General features: G+C 41.0%; 1 protein-coding gene across 1 annotated transcript; it reads left to right on the forward strand.

Annotated features, from left to right (window-relative positions):
* The first annotated feature begins 237 nt into the window (after window positions 1-237).
* On the forward strand, window positions 238-20,858 carry LOC148098115 (sterol 26-hydroxylase, mitochondrial-like). The gene is made up of 9 exons (XM_087829971.1): window positions 238-534; window positions 13,807-13,988; window positions 16,443-16,642; window positions 16,796-16,993; window positions 17,241-17,404; window positions 17,580-17,746; window positions 18,061-18,142; window positions 18,331-18,531; window positions 19,631-20,858. The coding sequence occupies exons 1-9, from the start codon at window positions 238-240 to the stop codon at window positions 19,745-19,747; spliced, it is 1,608 nt and encodes a 535-aa protein (XP_087686097.1). The 3' UTR covers window positions 19,748-20,858.
* The last annotated feature ends 1,494 nt before the right edge of the window (window positions 20,859-22,352 follow it).

The raw sequence follows: 22,352 nt of genomic DNA on the forward strand, positions 1-22,352 counted from the left end.
AAAGCATTCTTTTGATTCAGTAACTAGAAACAGTCATCGATTTACTTTGACACTATAGTCAGCCATCTCACTGTTGCTCAGTAACAGTGAGATGGCTGCCATCTCACTGTTACTGAGCAGAGAAATGTGAGCTTAGGTATTTTTACATTTGTGGTCCTTTGTGGCTTCTTGTCTTTGTTGATCCTTAAACATTAAGGTTAAAGGTTAAACATTTAGCAAGATGTGGCCCCTCCCTTTATGGCTAGTCTTCTGCATGCAATAGGAGCTCTCTGTATTTTCTATTCTCCCCTCATAATGGCTGCATGGCTGTCCAGTAGACTGGTGAAGAGAAAATGCAGCTCACTGCTGCCGTGCCCTATCTCCCTGGCCCCAGTCTGCTCCAGAGGGGTGGCAAGGGTCTCCCCTGCCCCAGGGGCCCTCTCCACCATGCAGAAAAAGCCTCGGACAGTGGAAGATCTCCCACATGTCAGCTTTTTGGAGTTTCTTTGCAGAGTGGTGTTTCAGGGTTTCTACAAACGTATGCATGAGCTTCAGGTAGGCTGCAGTGCACGATCTTTATTATGTTCACTCACAGTGATGCGTGCTTTTTTTCAGTTTGAGTTCAAAGATGTTTTGTGTTTTCCACCTGATGCATTTCAGAAACCCTGGTGACAAATTCGATAATCTGAGAGCTCATGGGTTTACAAGTGACTGTATTTTCCTCCAGTGACAATACATAATAGAAAATGTTGGGCTGGTTGTATGACTCTTTTTCCATAGTTACCTTCAGACAGTATCAGCTTGTCTCACAGCTAACTGACACACAGTCTTGGGCTGCTTTCTCTCTCTGATGCAAGGGCGTAGATTTGGTTTTGGCATTGGTGGGGACGGATGATTCAACCATCGAACCCTGCCCTGTTTCTTTTTTTTCCTTTTTGTCTTTGCTTCTTGACAAAAAAGGAGAAATATACTTGCCTACATATGCTATTCTACATGCTTTTAAACCATTTAAAATTACAATTCATAGTTTTATATGTGAATTATATAATGTTAAATTACTATTAAACAAATGACTGACTAAGTATTTTATACTTTAGTTTACTTCAACCATAATCCACATAAATCAGATATCATACAAAAATAAAAAAAATAGCTTAAAATACAGTCATGACAATAAAAGAATATGACTTTAAGGACTTAACAACATTACTTCAGTTATACTACACCAACATCTCTTATACATTAGCACTAAGGGAACACTGAACCACTGAACAACTACTCATCTAAGATGACCACAAAGTAAAAGATCTCTCAGCAAAATTATGCAACATTTTAGGCACTATTGCCCCTATCAAGTCAGTGAGCTGGGATGTTTTACTCTAAACATGAACTACTGTTACTGTAAATCAGGGCCGTGCAGAGAGGTTTAAAGGGGCGGGTGCTCAAAGTTAAAAAGGGGCACATTGAACCAGGCTGAATAACAACAACACACATTCATCAAGAATCTAATATGGGCAACAAGGCAAAGCAAACGTAGCCGATGTTTTACCTGATGGGTACGATGTTGCTGTTGAGGGGTTGCTGCTGATAGTGCTGGAGGGCGGGGCTGTGCTGATCTGAGACTGTAGACAGTAAAAAGTCCATAGGAGAGATGGTAGCTGATTAAACAAGTGTCATGAGATAAATCAAATCAAATCAAATCACTTTTATTGTCACATCACATGTGCAGGTACACTGGTACAGTACATGCGATAAGATAAGATAAGATAATAACAAAATGCAAAGATTGGTGACAGCGCTTGGAACCATAAGGCAACAAAAACTGTGAGAAATAAATTAGGCTCTGCCTGTGAATCACTCTTTGCTTTTCTTCTTCCTTCCATCCCATCATTTCACATATCACTCTCCACTTGCTGTCTATCTGAGAACAAGGCACAACTTGCTATTGCAATAAACTATAATCTAATTATCCACACCTAACAACTCTCGCACTTAATCTATAATAAAATGATGACAGAAAAATGTTATAGCACTGCTTTTAGTAGCCTCACACACCTCTACTGTTTCCTCCTCATGTCCTTACCAGGCATGTCTGGACAATGTTATATCATGAGTAATAATTTTAAAAAATCCATATACATAAAAGAAACACATGCTCGCACACACAGTGACATTTTAGACCTTCTTCAGAATACTGTATATATTAGGGGATATTGAACCGTTCGATACAGTGCTTTCGGTTCGCATATGTATCGAATAATACAAAATTTTTAATTTATTTTATCAACTTTCCTGCGATCTGCGCTCGACAGTGCAGCCTAGGCGGAGTAGTCAAACACAGATTCACTGAGCGCAGGGCAAGCTAGCCAGACAGAAGTTGAGCTCTCCTTGCAACATGGTAAATTGAACCTCCCCCACCCTCATTCAGATCTGGCATTTGGAACTATTTTGTTCTTCATGTACCCTGAAGGTAAGCGTGTCATGGACAAAAATAAAACAGTATGTTGGATGTGACACGCAATGCTCAATTACATGGGTGGGAACTAGTGTGTTAGCGCAGTTAGCTTGTTAACGTGTTGACGCTGTCCAGCCCCACACAAGGGGTGATCCGAGGAAGCTCGTTAACGGAGATTTGCCGTGTTGTGGCATTAACGTCATTTTAACGAGATTAACGCTGAAAGCACTAGTGGGAACACAACGAATATGACTGCACATTTACTCCGACATCATCCTAGTGCAAAGACAAGTGGAAGCAGACAAAAACAACAAGCAGGCATGCTACAAACTTTACCCGAGTCATTTAGACAGCCATTAGCACATGATTCTCCTTATGGGGACCTGATATGTTTATTATGCTGCTGAGAATATAGCCCAGAAGAAGCGTATAGTATAGCTTTTATTTTGGAAAGAGCCATTTCTCTGTAATAAACTCTCTTTTCCAAAGATGAGTGATTCCTCAATCAGATACAGGGCTCGCAAAATCGCTAGCCCGACTCCCGGGGCTAGCGATTTTTCCAGTCGGGCTGCCCTGCCCTGCCCGTCGGCCTATCGTAGGAAGGAAAAATATATGTCAATGCTTTTGCATTCTTTCGGAAATGTAGCTGGGTAATTATGTCATTGGCATCGGTGAGCCACTGTCAATATGTGACATATTGAAATAGCGTTTGAATTTGCGCTTGTTTTTTGCTTTCACTTTGCAATCGCGCGAACTGTGTATAGAGAGCGACAGCACTGATTGGTGAGTGATGATAATTTGCGCACCAATTCCTCTGACATCGTCTTATCAATCGTTAGCTTACTATGCAAACATGACAAGTGAAATCTCCTGCAGCAAGCTTAAACATGTGAGAGGTTGATCGCGCAGAGAATCACTGAGCGTTATGTGAGTGCGTGTGTAAAAGCAGCAGGATATATATTTTAGTTCTGCTGAGACAAATAAGACAGGTCAGGGTGAAGAAGTGACAGGCAAAGAAAAGCTTACCACAAAACGGAAAAGTTATGACAAATCAGACTATAAGGCAAAAAGAAAGTGCAGCTTTATGGTTTCATGGACAAAAGAATTTCTGTGGCTGCAATATGACGAGCTAAATAACCAGGGCTGCACATAAGTGGTCCGCAGGTGCGCATTCACTGTCAAAATAAAAAACGCGCACAAGATAAGAAGTTGCAACGTGTGTTTGCGTACATAAGATTTTCTGGAGGAGGACGGACATTTGTTTAGAACTCTTAAAGATGTCGAAGAAGCTCCTTTAAGCAATTACTTTGGTTTTCCTCCACCTCCAAAGAAATGTCAGAAGGAGTCCGAACCACAAAAGAAGCGCATATTCTCGGAAAAGTGGTTGCAGGAGGTGAGCTGGCTTCAAACAAATGATGAACGCACAGAGAGGTGGTGCAGAATGTGCCGTGAAAATTTAATAAATGACAAATTAATAAAAAGGCATGAACATTTTTTTTTTATCGAAAAAATATCGAACCGTGACACCAAAGTATCGAACCGAACCGAACTGTGAATTTTGTGTATTGTTGCACCCCTACTTAATCTATAATAAAATGATGACAGAAAAATGTTATAGCATTGCCTTTAGTAGCCTCACACAGCTCCTACTGTTTCCTCCTCATGTCCTTACCAGGCATGTCTGGACAATGTTATATCATGAGTAATAATTTTAAAAAAATCCATATACATAAAAGAAACACATGCTCGCACACACAGTGACATTTTAGACCTTCTTCAGAATACTGTATATACTAGGGGTGCAACGATACTCGTATCGATATTGAACCGTTCGATACAGTGCTTTCGGTTCGGTACGCATATGTATCGAACAATACAAAATTTTTAATTTATTTTATCAACTTTCCTGCGATCTGCGCTCGACAGTGCAGCCTAGGCGGAGTAGTCGAACACAGATTCATGGAGCGCAGGGCAAGCTAGCCAGACAGAAGTTAAGCTCTCCTTGCAACATGGCAAATTGAACCTCCCCCACCCTCATTCAGATCTGGCGTTTGGAACTATTTTGTTCTTCATGTAACGTATGACCATGAAGGTAAGCGCGTCATGGACAAAAATAAAACAGTATGTCGGATGTGCCACGTAATGCTCAATTACATGGGTGGGAACTAGTGTGTTAGCGCAGTTAGCTCGTTAATGTGTTGACGCTGTCCAGCCCCACGCAGGGGGCGATCCGCGGAAGCTCATTAACGGAGATTTGCCGTGTTGTGGCGTTAACCTCATTTCAGATTAACGCTGACAGCACTAGTGGGAACACAACGAATATGACTGCACATTTACTCCGACAGCATCCTAGTGCAAAGACAAGTGGAAGGAGACAAAAACAACAAGCACGCATGCTACAAACTTTACCCGAGTCATTTAGACAGCCGTTAGCACATGATTCTCCTTATGGGGACCTGATATGTTTAATATGCTGCTGAGAATATAGCCCAGAAGAAGCATATAGTATAGCTTTTATTTTGGAAAGAGCCATTTCTCTGTAATAAACTCTCTTTTCCAAAGATGAGTGATTCCTCAATCAGATACAGGGCTCGCAAAATCGCTAATCCAACGTCCTGGGGCTAGCGATTTTTCCAGTCGGGCTGCCCTGCCCGTAGGCCTATCGTAGGAAGGAAAAATATATGTCAATGCTTTTGCATTCTTTCGGAAATGTAGCTGGGTAATTATGTCATTGGCATCGGTGAGCCACTGTCAATATGTGACATATTAAAATCGTGAATTTGCGCTTGTTTTTTGCTTTCACTTTGCAATCGCGCGAACTGTGTATAGAGAGCGACAGCGCTGATCGGTGAGTGACGATAATTTGCGCACCAATTCCTCTGACATCATCTTATCAATCGGTAGCTTACTATGAAAACATGACAAGTGAAATCTCCTGCAGCTTAAACATGTGAGAGGTTGATCGCGCAGAGAATCACTGAGCGTTATGTGAGTGCGTGTGTAAAAGCAGCAGGATATATATTTTAGTTCTGCTGAGACAAATAAGACAGGTCAGGGTGAAGAAGTGACAGCCAAAGAAAAGCCGATCACAAAACGGAAAAGTTATGACAAATCAGACAATGAGGCAAAAAGAAAGTGCAGCTTTATGGTTTCATGGACAAAAGAATTTCTGTGGCTGCAATATGACAAGCTAAATAACCAGGGCTGCACATAAGTGGTCCGCAGGTGCGCATTCGCTGTCAAAATAAAAAACGCACACAAGATAAGAAGTTGCAACGCGTGTTTGCATACATAAGATTTTCTGGAGGAGGACAGACATTTGTTTAGAAGCAAGCTCCTTTAAGCAATTACTTTGGTTTTCCTCCACCTCCAAAGAAATGTCAGAAGAAGTCCGAACCACAAAAGAAGCACGTATTCTCGGAAAAGTGGTTGCAGGAGGTGAGCTGGCTTCAAACAAATGATGAACACACAGAGATGTGGTGCAGAATGTGCCATGAAAATCCCACTCTAGCGGACAAAAACACGGACAGGTAATGTTTGTCATGCTGTTACACACGCTCGTTTGTTTCAACATACCAACGTGTACGTAATAAGCTAATACTCCTGTGTGCTATACACTACAGTGTACGCTGTACACCTACTTACTGGGTTTGTCGCATCAGTCTGTCTCTGAGTTAACTTGTGTTTCTCCTACAGCTCCGAACCGCAAAAAATGTGCGTGCTCTCTGTGAGCTCGTTCCCGGCTCGTAACCAGCGCGTTCTGCCGTCAAGGGCGATCATTGGTTAAATGTGATCATGTGACTGATGCAAGCCAGATCCTTTTATTTAGTTAAATATTATTGTTGAGGGGCACAGACAGGACTCTGCACACACACACACATTAAAAAAAATAAATAAATAATTAAAAAAAAAAAGTTGCCTCAACAAAAGGGCACTTTGGGCACCCATCAGGAAAGGGGCGGGTGCTCAAGCCCCTCTAGCCCTCCCCCCCCCCCCCCCCCCCCCTGCACGTGCCTGCTGTAAATGACCTTTAAATTTGGTAAATATTTTTTACGTTTGTTTGAAAGGTACTTCGGTTTTATTTTGAAATCTATGCTTTTATTTTGAAACAGGAAACTGGCGCAAAACCGTTAAAGGGCTGTTAGTAACGTTTCTTTTAGGATATGGTAAATAGTGTGCCTTAAAGTGAAAAATATGTACGTTTCCTTTTCCAATTAGTACCTGGCTGACAGTGGCACAATGTTTCCTTTAATGGAATAAGTTACATGCAATCAAAATGTTGTTTAATAGAGTTTATGTTGTTAACCTTGACCTTTATGTATAGTTGTAAGTTAGTGAGGTGATATAATGAATTGAGTGATGTAAATTTGATGTATATGCTATATGTGAGCAGGAGAAATTTTTCCTTTGATGTTATGGTATTAATATTGCTGGTTTTGTTTTGCTCCTAGCTCTTACGGTGTCTTCACTGAATGTTTCAATAAAAAAATTTCCAATAAAACCTCTGTGAAGCATCAGTATAAGAGACTATCATTCAGCCAGGGATGCTACAGTTACAGCAACAGACATGGACTACATGTCCCACACAACAACTCAATGTCCACTATGTGAAGGAGCCAAACACATGCCTTCTCCTCTCGTTAACTGAGATAAACTGCTGGCATATTTGTTTTACATCGATACTGTCCAGTGTCTCCTGGTGGACATGGCAACACGTTATTCATGGTTACATACAATTTTAGACTGATGTGGGCCAAAGCCTAAAACGATGTGCCGGGTGTTTGCTGTTCTCCCCGGTTCAGATATTTGAAGTTTACACTGTAATAGAGTGAATTGTTGCCCCCCAGTGGTAAAATACAGAAGTGCCTGTTACAGGGCTAGTTCTTGGTTGACCAATATATAACAACAAAAGGGTAGTTTGTGCACCGCTAAGAAAACAACAAGTTAGTGTGTGATGCCCTGCTGTTCAATAAAGGCACCTATCCACGCCCTTCTGTCCTGATCTTTTCAAAGAGCCTAATCCAGAATATCGCATACACAGCTACATTCTCGCCTGAAAATTTTTTAAAAGTTTATTTTGCAACCCAGAAAGAGTAATAACAGGGGCACTGAAATTCGGGATTGTCCGAGAAAAAACAGGAGGGTTGGCATGTATTGCCTTGCATAGCCTGTAACGTTACTATGATGGACAGATTTTATGAGTGAACTTGACTTTAAGTCACTTACAGGTCTCTTTGAAAAATACTTTCTTATATCCAGTGTTGGGGAGTAACGGAATACATGTACCGCCGTTACGTATTTAAAATACAAAATATGAGTAACTGTATTCCGTTACGGTTACCGTTTAAAAAGGTGGTATTTACAATACAGTTACTTTGTTGAAATAAATGGATTACACGGCGGTACTTCCCTGTTTCATACTGTGGCGGGTCAGGACTGTTTGGGTTTTGTTTGACAGCTACGTTCTGTTGTTCCAGGCGGCAGCGTTAGGGTTGCCATGGTTACAGGGTGACGCTCTCTCTCTGCGTGTTTCCTGGGTGAGAGAGACCTTTTTGTTGTTGTTGTGCTAAGCTAACAGGCAGAATGCTACAGGTATAACTCTAAAGAATGTAGCATCATAGGCAGTGTAGTCCGTGCTGCAGGGAGAATGGACTGCCATACCCGTTATGTGTCTGTGAGCGAGGGAGGGAGAAAAAGGAAAAGTACGAGCTGTCATCGAGCAAAAACGGGAGCTGGAAGCATGTAAATATAATAATAACCACTGCAGCCAAGAAGAGTGCCTGACGAGCCCAGTTGTAAGTAAGCTATTAAGACTCGACTGTACACGTGTTCGTGTTTTCCTCCAAAAACAATAAGTTCTATTGGAGCAGCCTTTCAACGCCTCTCTCTGTCTCTCGCTAGCAAAGTTGACCCAGACAACAAAGTAAAGCTAGTTTTCAGCTACGAGCCCGACACAGAACCCACCGTATTAGCCAGAGGTCCCTTTACTACGGTTCGGAGCCGCGGACCTTCAGTAACAGTAATAAATCACAGCAATAGTACATTCATGTAGTTGTAAACAGCATGATAATATATTAAGTAATCCAAAGTATTCAGAATACGTTACTCTCATTGAGTAACGTAACGGAATACGTTACAGAATACATTTTGGGGCATGTATTCTGTAATGGAATACATTTTAAAAGTAACCATCCCAACCAACACTGCTTATATCCAGGTTCTTTTTGCTGCCGTCCTCCTCTCCTCCTCGCAGCTCAGGCTTGCAGCTGCTAAAACTAAACAGAGCTCCCTGAAAGGCACAGCCAATCACATTGGCCATATTTGTCACATGATATAGGACTCCAGTAGAGAACGTAATTTAACTCTTTCTGCACCGCTAGGTGAATGAGACGTTGACAGATCGCTTTTTTAAAATTTCTATCGGTTTTGTTTTTCTTTACTCGAAGAGATCAAATTATTGGTGGGGACAATTCAATAATCGCTTGTCATGTATTGATATGGCTATGTCTTAATGTGATGACCTTTGAACCGGATGTTGTTGTCCGAAGGAGGCCCCGTTAAGTGGCTAGTTGTTAGATGGACAGTATTCAATAAAGCAAGATAAAGACCGTGCTTTATGTCCTGATTCAATTCAGAGTGCTCTGCCTAATTTAGTAATAAGGTGGGCACACAACAATGGCGACGAGGATGACACGGACCTGGATTTGTTTTTGTGAAAAGTAGACCCAGCGGCGGTACGGTGTTAGCGAAAAACTTGTGGGCTAACATGGAAAAGTCGGGTATTCAACCGTTCGCCTGCTACACTGATCCAGCTACGCTCGGACCGAGATGGATGCGGTGGTTAACATCCTTCGAGTTGTTTGCTGATGGGAAAGGTCTTATTTTGACGGATAATGCTACAGACGCAATCAGACAGCGGAGACGCGCTCTTCTACTGCACTTGGCCGGACAAGACGTGCAGGACGTCTTCTCCACTCTACCACAGACGGGAGAGGCAAAGGATTACACCGCTGCGGTGACTGCACTCAACACTTATTTTGTTCCTCAAGTGAATGCAGCATACGCACGCCAAACTTTCCACAAATTGTCCCAAACACCAGGTGAGACTGTGCAACAATTTTGTACACGTTTAAGGCGAGCTGCAAAAGACTGTGACTTTCAAGGTGACAATGATAACCAGATACGGGACGCTATCCTGAGTAAATGCACTTCTGAATATGTACGGAGAAAGCTGCTTGAGGAGGGTCCAGGCTTAACCCTAACTCGCACGTTGGAGGTGGCTTCACACTGCGAACGCGTGGAGGAGCAGATGGCGGCGATGAGCGTCGCCGGGGAAAAGAAAGGAGAGGACACGGTCAGCCGGATTTTTACAGCAAAGAAAGAGAAGAACAACAGACCAAAAGGAAAAATGAGAGATGATAATAAAACAGACAGACAATGTTACAGGTGTGGTTATACTGACCACATGGGCAAAGATCCCAAATGCCCAGCACGAGGACAAACATGTCACAAGTGTAATGGTAAGGACCACTTTTCAAAAATGTGTCGTACCAAAAGACAAAAGAAACAAAATGTGAATGCTGTTGAACAAGATGATTATGCATTTACTGTAAATGATGATAGTGTACCTGAGAAACTTACCTTTTCTGTTGGGGGAATAGAGTTGAAAATGTTAGTTGACTCTGGAGCTACAAGTAATGTGATGGGAGACAACATATGGGAAAAGCTAAAAGCTGAAAAGATAAAATGTCACTCATATGTACCGAAAGAGCAGAGGAATTTATATGCATATTCCTCAGCACAGGCACTCACGGTTAAAGGTGCATTCAGATGCGAAATCAAGATTGGTGACAGGACTGAAGAGGCTGAATTTATTGTGATTAGAGGTAATGGTGAACCACTCCTGGGGGAAAAGACTGCCATAAAGTTAGGAGTGTTGAAAATAGGTGAAAATGTGGCGGCTGTCACAGATTTAAAGCACACTCTTAAAGAAAAGTATCCAAAAGTGTTCAAAGGAGTAGGAAAGCTAAACACCAAACAGATCAGCCTGTACATTGATCCAAATGTGAAACCAGTAGCACAGCCACTGAGGCGCATACCTTATCATTTGAGGGATGCAGTGGAGAAAAAGATTAATGAACTAATCGACATGGACATTATAGAACGTGTAGAAGGACCTACACCTTGGGTAAATCCTGTAGTGGTACTCCCAAAGAAATGTGACAATGATATCAGAATGTGCTTAGACATGAGAAAAGCAAATGAAGCAATAATCAGGGAAAGATACCCCATACCCACTGTGGATGAAATCTTGCAAGGACTAAACGGCTCTGCAATCTTCACCAAACTCGATCTCAAGTGGGGATACCATCAGCTAGAGCTTACCCCGGAGTCAAGAGAGATAACTACATTTGCAGTGCACAACGGAGTATACCGGTACAAAAGGCTAATATTTGGAGTCTCATCAGCTAGTGAGCAATATCAGCATGAGATTGCCAATGCACTAGCTGGCATTGAAGGAGTTGAGAACATTTCAGATGATGTAATCATACATGCGCCAGACCAGGAAACCCATGATAAGCACCTGCATGCTGTGATGAAGAGACTCTCTGACTGTGGCCTGACACTAAACTCAGAGAAGTGTCAGTTCAACATGGACAGACTCGTGTTCATGGGAATACTGCTGACACAGAAAGGCATCGGCCCAACTGAAGAAAGAGTGAGAGCTGTGGTGGAAGCCCGAGAACCAAAGAATGCTACTGAGGTGAGAAGCTTTCTGGGACTGGTAGGCTTCAGTAGCAGGTTCATACCACAGTTTGCTACACTCTCTGAACCACTTAGACGTTTAACTCGAAAAGAAACTATGTTTACATTCGGGCCAGAACAAAAGCAAGCATTTGAAAGACTAAAGGCTGAGTTAGCCAGAGCAGGTACCCTAGCCTATTTTGACAAAGAAGCCCCAACCAGAGTCATAGCAGATGCGAGCCCTGTAGGCTTGGGCGCAGTGCTAATACAAATACAGAACGGAGAAGAGGTACCAGTGTGCTACGTTAGTCGGAGTTTAACAGACTGTGAGCGAAGATATTCTCAAACAGAAAGAGAAGCCCTAGCACTGGTATGGGCATGTGAGAGACTACATCCATATGTGTATGGCAGGAAGTTTGACCTCATCACAGACCACAAGCCATTAGAGGTCATATATAGCCAGAGATCTAAACCTTGTGCACGCATAGAAAGATGGGTTCTCAGACTACAACCATATGATTTTAAAGTAGTGCACATTGCGGGAAAACAAAACATTGCGGATTCACTGTCAAGACTGCTGTCTGACACCACGTCAAAAGAGATACATAAGCATGAATCTGAAGAATATGTGAGATTTGTTGCAGTTAATGCTACTCCAAAAGCACTCACAACAAAAGAGGTTGAAGAAGCCTCTGCTACAGACTCAGAATTAACAGAAGTGCGAAGAGCTATTGAAAATGGACATTTTGAAAAATGCAAAACATATGCTCCCATTGCAAATGAACTGTGTGTCATCGGCTACATAGTTTTGCGGGGAACTCGAATTGTATTGCCAGAAAACCTCAGAGCTCAAGCACTTTCACTAGCTCATGAAGGACATTTAGGAATTGTTGGAACCAAACAGCATCTCAGAACAAAAGTTTGGTGGCCAGGGATGGACAAAGCTGCAGAAAAGTTTTGTAAAGCTTGTCACGGATGTCAAATAGTAGCCAGACCAGATCCACCTGAACCACTGAGAAACACACTTTTACCGGATGGACCATGGCGAGATGTGGCGGTAGACCTACTGGGACCGCTACCTTCGAACCACTCAATACTTGTACTGATAGATTACTACAGTCGGTACTATGAGTATGATGTAATGTCATCTACAACTGCTGAAAAAGTCATTGACTCTATTGACTGTATATTTAGCAGACATGGGCTACCAGTTACCATGAAATCTGATAACGGCCCACAGTTCAAATCTGAGCTGTTCAGAGAATATTGTGAAACTAATGGAATCAAACATATAAGAACTACACCAAAATGGGCTCAAGCAAATGGAGAAGTGGAACGGCAAAATGCATCATTGATGAAAAGAATCAGGATCGCACAAGCCGAAGGACTTGACTGGAAGCGAGAGCTAAGAAAATATGTAACAGTGTATCGCAGCATTGAACATCCAACCACGGGCAAAAGTCCAGCAGAACTCCTGTTCAACCGCAAAATGAGAGGAAAGTTACCGAACATCGGTGAGGCAAAAACAACAGAGTTAGACGTGCGTGACAGAGATGCTGAACAGAAAGGAAAATCAAAGATTTATGCTGATGAACGAAAAGGAGCTGAGTATTCAAAAGTTGACACGGGAGACACAGTGCTGGTTCAACAAGACAAAGTGGACAAGTTTACAACACCATTCAACGCAACACCACACAAAGTTGTAAGCAGAACTGGAAACCAAGTCATTATGGAATCACCAACAGGAGCTCGCTATCACCGGAACACCACACATGTGAAGAAATGCGAGACAAATGAGACTAGAGAAGGACACTACGACACAATACCTGAAAGGGAGGAAGGTGAAACACCCAAAAAGACTGACACCTTCACTCCAACACCACAAGAGGGCTCCCAGGGGCCAGCGAGATCAAGTAGATCACAAAGGGCTAAAAAGATACCTGAGAGGTTTCGTGATTTTGTGGTGAAATAAACTATAATATGTTAAGGTGAAGAGGTAACTGAAAATGGGCAAGTTTCAAGTTGCAAGTTCATATGTGTATGTCGACATGTATATATTGGGAAAAAAAAAGGGGTACGTGTGGTGAGACAGTTAGAAAATATAATTGTTAGAAAGTAAGACAAGAAAAAAATGTTCAATGTTGAAGAGAAAAAAAAAAGACATCAAAGTTATTAAGACTAAAGTTTGAATCTAAGGAAAAGGGGGATGTCATGTATTGATATGGCTATGTCTTAATGTGATGACCTTTGAACCGGATGTTGTTGTCCGAAGGAGGCCCCGTTAAGTGGCTAGTTGTTAGATGGACAGTATTCAATAAAGCAAGATAAAGACCGTGCTTTATGTCCTGATTCAATTCAGAGTGCTCTGCCTAATTTAGTAATAAGGTGGGCACACAACATCGCTGGATATTGGTGGGGACATGTCCCTTCCGTCCATGCCAAATCTACGCCCTTGCTCTGATGAATCACATGCGGCCACTCCAGCACACACTGACCTCTGGCATCTGATTACTGACTGATTAAATATAATGTCTGCTTTTTAAATTACACATTGCAAAAATCCCCAGATGTCTTTATCTTTATTCTATAAGAATGCAGCTCTACCTTTATCACTTTTCCACCGTCAGATCTACGAGAAGCTGCTGTATGGGCCCATTTACAGAGACGGACTCAAAGCAATATCCTTGAACACCCCAGAGCTTTTGGCCGAGCTGCTGAGGAAGGAGGAGAAGTTCCCTTGTAGAGCAGACATGAGTGTGTGGAGGGAATATCGTGACATGAGAGGATTCGGCTATGGACCTGTTACAGAGTAAGACTACCAAACAGTGTAGTAATGCTGCCCACCTAAAAAAATAATCTCATTGTGATTGCTTAGATTCTAATACGTAACAGATTTCCAGGGAAAGAGTTTTATTATGAGTGGAAGGGATTGTTTTTGACCTATTTGGGTTAAATAGATTCCTCTCAGGCTGGTATATTCCATAAAGATAAGAAATCAGAAAAATGTTAATGCTCCACAAGTTTTATGAACCGGTGACAATATAAGGGGATCAATGTTTAATTTTAGCTCAGTGCAGTAGCAGCAGTAAACCTATTTATGTCCTTTAGGTCGTTTTTGACCCAGCATTTTGAGTTTCTTATGTTTTGGTTTATCTTTGCATTTTGGATTGTTTTCTGAGACTCGTGTGCTTTGCTGATTATTATTAGAATTCTATGTTTCTGTTTATTCGTGTTTAAGGATTTGTTCTTCGGTTGTGTCTCATGTTTAGCATAGTTTGAGTTCCATGTGTTATATTCTGTCTGCCTCTCAGTGTCGAGTCTGCGTCCTTGTGTGATGGTTTCTTGTTTCCTGTTTTATTGTGAAAGTCCGTGTCTTATGTGAGTGTATTCAGTTTGCCTCCCTTGTCTTGTCAATTACTTCCAGCTGTGTTCCCCACCTGTGTGTAATCTCCCTGTATTCTCTGAGTGTATTTAAGTCGTGTCTTCTGTTGTTGTAGTCGCTGGTCCGTCTGCGTATCTACTGTGTTTTTTCCCTGCTGTCGCCACCATGTACCTTTGTCTACATTCCTTCGTGTTCATGTTTGCTGTTCAATAGTTTAGTTTGTCTCAGTATAGATTATTTTTGTTCCGTTTTGCCATTTCCACCTGTCCTGATTCGTGATTTGAGGTGAAAGACAAACGACTGGAGGTCCATTGTGCGTCAAAACAATGATTTTATTTAAATACATATATGTGGGAAGATGAGCTCTGCAAAACATCAGCCTCGATCTTCCCAGAACAATAAACGAGCAGTCGTATATATAACATCAGGGTATCAGGAAATATAACGCCCCTTGTGCGTCCAAGCAGATAGATAAAATGCATCAGTTCCAGTAATTCCGACCCATATTCTAAAAAAGAACAGTTCCTTCCTCTGTTCCTCCGCCACCGCCAGATGCTTCCTGTTATTTCATTTACTGCACTTCACTTATCTGTGGAACTAAACTGTCACGTATGCAGGTAAAAAAACTTTGCAGTTTCGAGCAAACAAGTCTAGATACTGTGTATGTGTACAGGCAGTCTATGTGTCTTGACCTCAGTGTATGACCTCACTCGACAAACAAAGACATTCTAGAAGTATACTTCCTGACTTCGTCTGAGTCATCTGTTACCAGGCAGACTCCAATGCAGCAGGCTGCTGAGTGCACACAGGACTGTATTCTGTTTACAGGTTATATGTGGTGTATTGTATTGTAAGCATGTATGCAATCCTCTCATAGCTTGGGTCACCTTAAACTAATCAATAGATCGGCCAGACATCGCGCTGACCGAAGCTTCAGACCATTATCAATTAACTGACTGAGCTTCAACCCTTTAATTAGCACAAAAATGCAATATGTGTATAACATGATTACAGTTGCACCTGCAATGAAAGATTATTATGTAATTATGCTCACACCTGAAATACAGACTTTAATGTAACATCAACAGCTTCAATAAATGCTCTGATGAAATGATAATGATAAATGATAAGTAATACAACAGTAATGATAATGGTTATGAATAGTAACAGTAAAATAATATTCTAATCTCCACACACCTTTGTTCTACAATAAACCGCATTCCCATCTCAGCAAGTGCCTGCAATTGGATCCTCTTTCATTTCCTCTACACGGCTCACTCCACTCGCCGTGACAGATACCAGTCAGTAAATATCAGTAAATAATCAAAGTAGTCAATGAAGGTCAGGTCTGTCTGTTCTGCTGTACTTTAAACACAAAACGTTACTCTGTTCACAAGACAAACTGGTTTAAAATAGTGCTCAAAATGATGGAGGCACCCTCTCAATGTTTCTATGCATTTATATATATATATATATATATATATATATATATATATATATATATATATATATATGTATATATATATGTATATATATATATATATATATATATATATATGTATATATGTGTATATATATATATATGTATATATGTGTATATATATATATATATATATGTATATATATATATGTGTGTATGTGTGTGTGTGTGTGTGTGTGTGTGTGTGCACGTGTAAGCATAGTAGCAAACAAACTGCAGACCACAGCCAGCTTAGATATTTGTGTGAGCTCTTTAGTTTACTAGCTAAAAACTGGTTGAATGGAAAAATGTAGCAGAAAATCAGCCATAATGGATGCATAAGTGTATCATAGTTCCGACTCTTTGTTGTGTTTGCGTTTGGATTTATTTATTTCAGTGCAAACATGTTTCTGTTCCAACAGGGAGGGAGAGAGGTGGTACAAGCTGAGGGTGGTGCTTAACAAGCAGATGCTGCATCCGAAGGACTCGGCCCAGTATTCTGGGATTATCAGTGATGTGGTTAAAGACTTCACCAAGAAGATGCGCAGTCTGTGCCAGTGCAGCCCAACGGGAGACTTTGTGACCAACATTGGCAATGAGCTTTATCTGTTTTCACTAGAAGGTAGCCTGAAGGTTAAAACTGCAAATGCTGAATGCTGGACTAAATAACATATTAGTTTAATGAATTAAATAAAAAAAATATTAATTTCAAACTAAAGTTAAAAGGACGCTTTGTTGTTAGCTTCATTGCCATTTCTTTTTCTTATCCATTCAGGAATTGCCTCCATATTGTTTGAGACAAGGCTTGGTTGTCTGGAAGAGGAAATTCCTGGTGGTACACAAGATTTCATCAGTTCCATAGCCCAGATGTTCTCCAACAACACGATGGTGTTTATGCTTCCCAAGTGGAGCCGGAATCTGCTGCCCTACTGGAGACGTTACATTGCTGGCTGGGAGGGCATCTTCAGCTTTGGTGAGCAGTTTGAACCTCACAGTCCTGATGTTTTAGTTAAGTTTTAGAGTGTTAGGAAACAATAAACAGTATTATAAAAAAGAAAAAAAGAAATCTGTGGGGGGGGTTTGCACCAACTTCCCATAAGGAGCCACGGCATTATTCTCTATATAGGTTTATGAATAAATGACTGCATTCTGTTTTGACTGATTATACAGTGTTCCAACTATTTTTTTTTTTTTGCACCATTTTTCTTCACCTGTTCTAGCCAAAACATTGATTGACAAGAAATTGGAGATGATTCAGCAGCGGGTTGACAACAAGCAGGATGTGGAGGGTGAATACCTGACATACCTACTCTCAAACACGCAGATGAGCACTAAAGATGTGTATGGCAGCGTCACTGAGCTCCTCTTAGCTGGAGTGGAAACGGTAAATGAAATACCAATACTAGTAATAAAACATCACATGTAAAAAGGCACTCTGCACGGCTCTAATCATCAAAGCTCGCCACTCAGTGTATTCACTTTTCTTTTGCATGTTTCGTATGCAAGGCTCAGCATATATTTCCTCAAAAGTTTACTTTCACATTTTTTAAACTCCCAAGACCTCCAACACTCTCACGTGGGCTTTGCACGAGCTGTCCAAGAACCCTGATATCCAGGAAAGACTCTATAAAGAAGTTTCCACTATGGTACCATTAGACCGGATCCCCACCGCTGCTGACATCACTGGCATGCTGTATTTAAAGGCAGTTATCAAAGAGACGCTGAGGTGAGACTGCTATGATTTAGCTTTAACTGAAGCGATTAATGCAGTAAACAAACATGTTTTTAATAGATAGTTTTCACATATTTGTAACAGCCAAACTGAAAATCTTTGGAAGTGAAAATAGCTTCTAGTTTCCTAAAGTTTGTCTATTTAGCAGCCAAAATGGGTTTTATTTGAACTCATGGCTCTTAACAGGTTAAATGTAGACTAATTCATCAGTTTTCAAAAATCAATATTCTTATTCACCTGCATAAGAAGAAGCCAGACTATGAACCAGCCTAAAGTAACATGCAAACAAAAAATAACTTGTCTTGCAGGATGTATCCTGTTCTTCCTGCCAATGCGAGGATCATTGCAGAAAAGAATATTTCTATTGGTGGATATGAGTTTCCAAAAAAAGTAGGTCTGCTTTTAACCATTGTTAGATTGTTTGTGAGGGCTTTTTGTATTAACTTAATAAGACATACGTATAATGCTTGGATATAAAAAGGCTATTGTGTTATAAGTGATATAACACAATAGCCAGGACAATAGCCAGGATCAGTATTCCATATTGTGTTGACTTCCAGTTGTTGATTGCTCTACAGACGCCGTTCACCTTTTGTCACTATGCCATCAGCCATGATGAGGACACATTCCCCGACTCGTTCACATTTAAGCCAGAGCGATGGCTCCGAGACGGCCGTGAGAGGCCAAACCCCTTCGGCTCCATCCCGTTTGGCTTTGGAGTAAGAGGCTGTGTCGGTCGCAGGATTGCTGAGCTCGAGATGTATCTGCTCCTGTTTCAAGTAAGTGACAAGAAGGAGAAAAAACTGCTGAACATCCCAGGGAAACTCCTGGATTTTTCTTAAATGTGACCCAGGTGTGTCCAACAATAAGTGCGGGGGTTTGGGGGGGGGGGAGTAGGGGTCTCATGGGAAGTGGGAAAAAATCGGACATAAAAACCAAACAAAAGCACTCGAAAGCTAGTTGAAAATTCAGTGTCCTGTAATGGGCAGAGGTTCACCAGTCTCCAAAAACTATGTGTACAAGCTGTGGAATAATTTCAGAATGACGTCCCTGAACATGAAATTGTGAAGACTTCATTAAAATGTTCAGGGAATCTGGAGAAATCTGTTTGCGCAGGGAACCAGGCTGACAGTCAAAATTGGATGCAAGTGATCTTCGGGCCCTTCGGGCATTAAAAACAGGTATAATAGAAATCACTGTATGGGCTCATGTGATCATGATCTAGAAATGCTGCCATCTTCTCTGGGCCAAAGCTCATTCAAAACATTATCAGATGAATTGAAACCTGAAATAATTTTCAAAAACATTTTCACCAGACTAAATGAGAGGGAGTGTTAAATGGCCTGTATTTGTATAGCGCTTTACTAGTCCCTGAGGACCCCAAAGCGCTTTACACTACATTCAGTCATTCACACATTCACACACTGGTGATGGCAAGCTACATTGTAGCCACAGCCACCCTGGGGCGCACTGACAGAGGCGAGGCTGCCGGACACTGGCGCCACCGGCCCCTCTGACCACCACCAGTAGGCAACGGGTGAAGTGTCTTGCCCAAGGACACAACGACCGAGACTGTCTAAGCCGGGGCTCGAACCGGCAACCTTCCGATTACAAGGCGAACTCCCAACTCTTGAGCCACAATCGCACAATCGTGTTCAGCTTTTATTAGCACTTAGCTCAGAAGGTGGAGTCTTTGATGGAGTATTTGGGCATCAGTGCCTACGGAAATCTGGAACGGCTTCATTAATGCTGAAGGGTATATATGTGTCTTATGCATCTCTGTTGTTTGTGATTGTGTGAGATAATACATTTGTCTATATTCAAATCAATTGTCATCCACGTTTCAGAGAACTCACTAACTCTATTTTTTTTTCACAGCTTATCAGGCAGTTTGAAATCAAACCCGACCCCACACTGGGAGAGCTGAAATCCATCAGCCGCACAGTTCTGGTACCAGACAAACAACTAAATTTGCACTTTGTGGACAGAAGATAAGAAAAGACAGCAGACTGAGTGATGGTGGTTTGTATTAAGTCAGTGAGACGGGAGCAGAGGATTTTAAACCTTTGTAATCACAAATTGAAATGCTTTAACTCATCCAATTTTAAATGTTGTATCATCAAAGTAATGCTATAAGAGTTCAACTTAACACTGTTCCTCTATGTATGTACTGCAGCAGTCAGCTTATAGTTCTGTATATCCATCCTCTCATAATCTCTTAGTGTACTTAGTGATATAATAATAATTCTTTATTTAAAACAGACAGCGCAGTTTCACATAGTCCAAGTATAAAACATGAAACTGATGTGCTGCACATAACATTATAGCTATAGCTAATTTTCAACAATTGCCCCTTGTTGGGCTTACATTCACAATACACAGAGTTAAAACATACATGTTCATGAAACCAAAATACACCATGAATACAGCTACAATTAACAGACAATGTAAAAACAAACAAACAAACCCCACAAACAAAAGATTAATTGAAATCACTACACCTCTGATTTCCCTTTAACTAACTTGTAACCTTCAATGTAAAGGAACTAATATCTGTAATCAGTTTGATATCAGATGGCAAGCCTTTATGGAAAACGCTGATTGTCCAAATTTAGACCTGCGATATGATATTTTGCAGTTGCCATTCACTATACTCCTAGTAATGCGATTACTATCTTGTCTTTGGATGTATCTATTAAGACACTCTGGGACCAGCCTATTTATACACTTGAAGGGTAATTTAAGAAAACACAAATGACTGAAGCTCGTAAACTAAGTCAATTATATTTTTTTAAAATGTGACAATGATTCCACCGAACAGATTTTTTATCCATTATTTTCAAAGATTGATTATATAAGGATGCTGAACTGTAGATGGTGCTGCTTGAGTCCAAACTGTCATAAAATATGAAAAATTAGAGAATATTATGTAATATATAATATAAGTGTATAAATGCGTAAATAACTGAGGTGCTGAAGTGGGTATGTAATGCCGAGTTAACTTAAACAATTCAGATTAACCTTAACCATCTTTGAAATCTTCTTTACATGCTTATCAAATTTGAGATGTAAATCTAAAATTATTCCTAAAAACTTGAGATCTTTAACCTTCTTTATTTCTTCATTCCTTAACTTGATTTGAAAACCATCAGATGAACTTTTTCTAATAGAAAAACACATCTAAACTGTTTTTTAAAAATCAATTCAATAAAAGATGATTATTGTGTATATTATATATATATATGTATGTGTATATATATATACATACATACATACACATAAAATATGTTTTTCTGATAAAGTCTATGTAATTGTGTCTGTTATTATCTGCACAGTGTACTAATGTGTTAATTTATATGTTACGTGATCAAGCAAGTGAATTAGGATTGCTATATAAGGAAAGTTTGAAGCCTAATCTTGAAAGTAGAGATAGTGTCTGTCTTCTGAATCCAAACTGGAAGCTGGTTCCACAGAAGAGGCCTGAAAACTGAAGGCTCTGCCTCCCATTCTACTTTTAAATACTCTAGGAACAACAAGTAAGCCTGCAATGCGAGAGTGAAGTGGGTGGCTGTAGCTCAGCCACTAATCAGAAGGTCGGTGGTTCGATCCCAGGCTGCCTCCTGGCTGCATGCCAAATATCCTTGGGCAAGATACTAACCATGTGTTTGCCTACTGGTGGTGGTCAGAGGGCCCGGTGGCGCCTGTGTCCTGCAGCCTCGCCTCTGTCAGTGCGCCCCAGGGCAGCTGTGGCTACAATGTAGCTGCCATCACCAGTGTGTGAATGTGTGTGTGAATGGGTGAATGACTGAATGTAGTGTAAAGCGCTTTGGGGTCCTTAGGACTAGAAAAGCGCTATACAAATGCAGGCCATTACCATTTACCATTTGAAGTGCTCTAATGGGGTGATATGGTACTACAAGGTCATTAAGGTAAGATGGGGACTGATTATTTAAGACCTTGTATGTGAGAAGCAGGATTTTAGATTGGATTCTGGATTCCTAATCCCTGTCAGGACTCTAGCTGCAGCATGTTGGATCAGCTGAAGGCTTTTCATAGAAGGGCTTTATTACTGAGTCAAAAAACATTGAAAATACTGGCTGAGTTGTAGTGTTAAATGGAAGCAATTAATTGGCTTTTTCTAACAGGAAAATCTGAAGGTATAACATTTTTTGGCATTGTTACTGAAGATACAAGAGAAGGTAGGTACAGATTATAAAAAGAAAAAAAGTGTGCTTCTTCGTCTCGTGCATCGATCGTCTGCATGTTCTCCATATCTACGCCTCCTGCCACTGACTCCAAACCATACATTGTGGCAGGTCTCCCTACCATGTTGCAAACGTTCCCTTTCACTCATCTCCACCCACTCCACCCTGCCTGCACTCTCTTCTTCACCTCTCCTGTGCATCGCCTGTTGCTTTGGATGGTTGACCCCAGGTACTTAAACTTGTTCACCTTCAGTATTTCTGCTCCTTGCATCCTCACGGTTACATCTTTGGGGTAATCCAGCTCATCTACGTTCAGCGTGGATGCTGTCAAGGTCCTGGACCTCTTATATTTCTGTATGTCCGTCCTCTTATAGTCTATTAGTGTCCTCAGTAAT

The sequence above is a fragment of the Neolamprologus brichardi genome, chromosome 16 (genome assembly GCF_056152115.1).
Source record: "Neolamprologus brichardi isolate AB-2024 chromosome 16, ASM5615211v1, whole genome shotgun sequence".
Lineage (NCBI taxonomy): Eukaryota > Metazoa > Chordata > Actinopteri > Cichliformes > Cichlidae > Neolamprologus > Neolamprologus brichardi.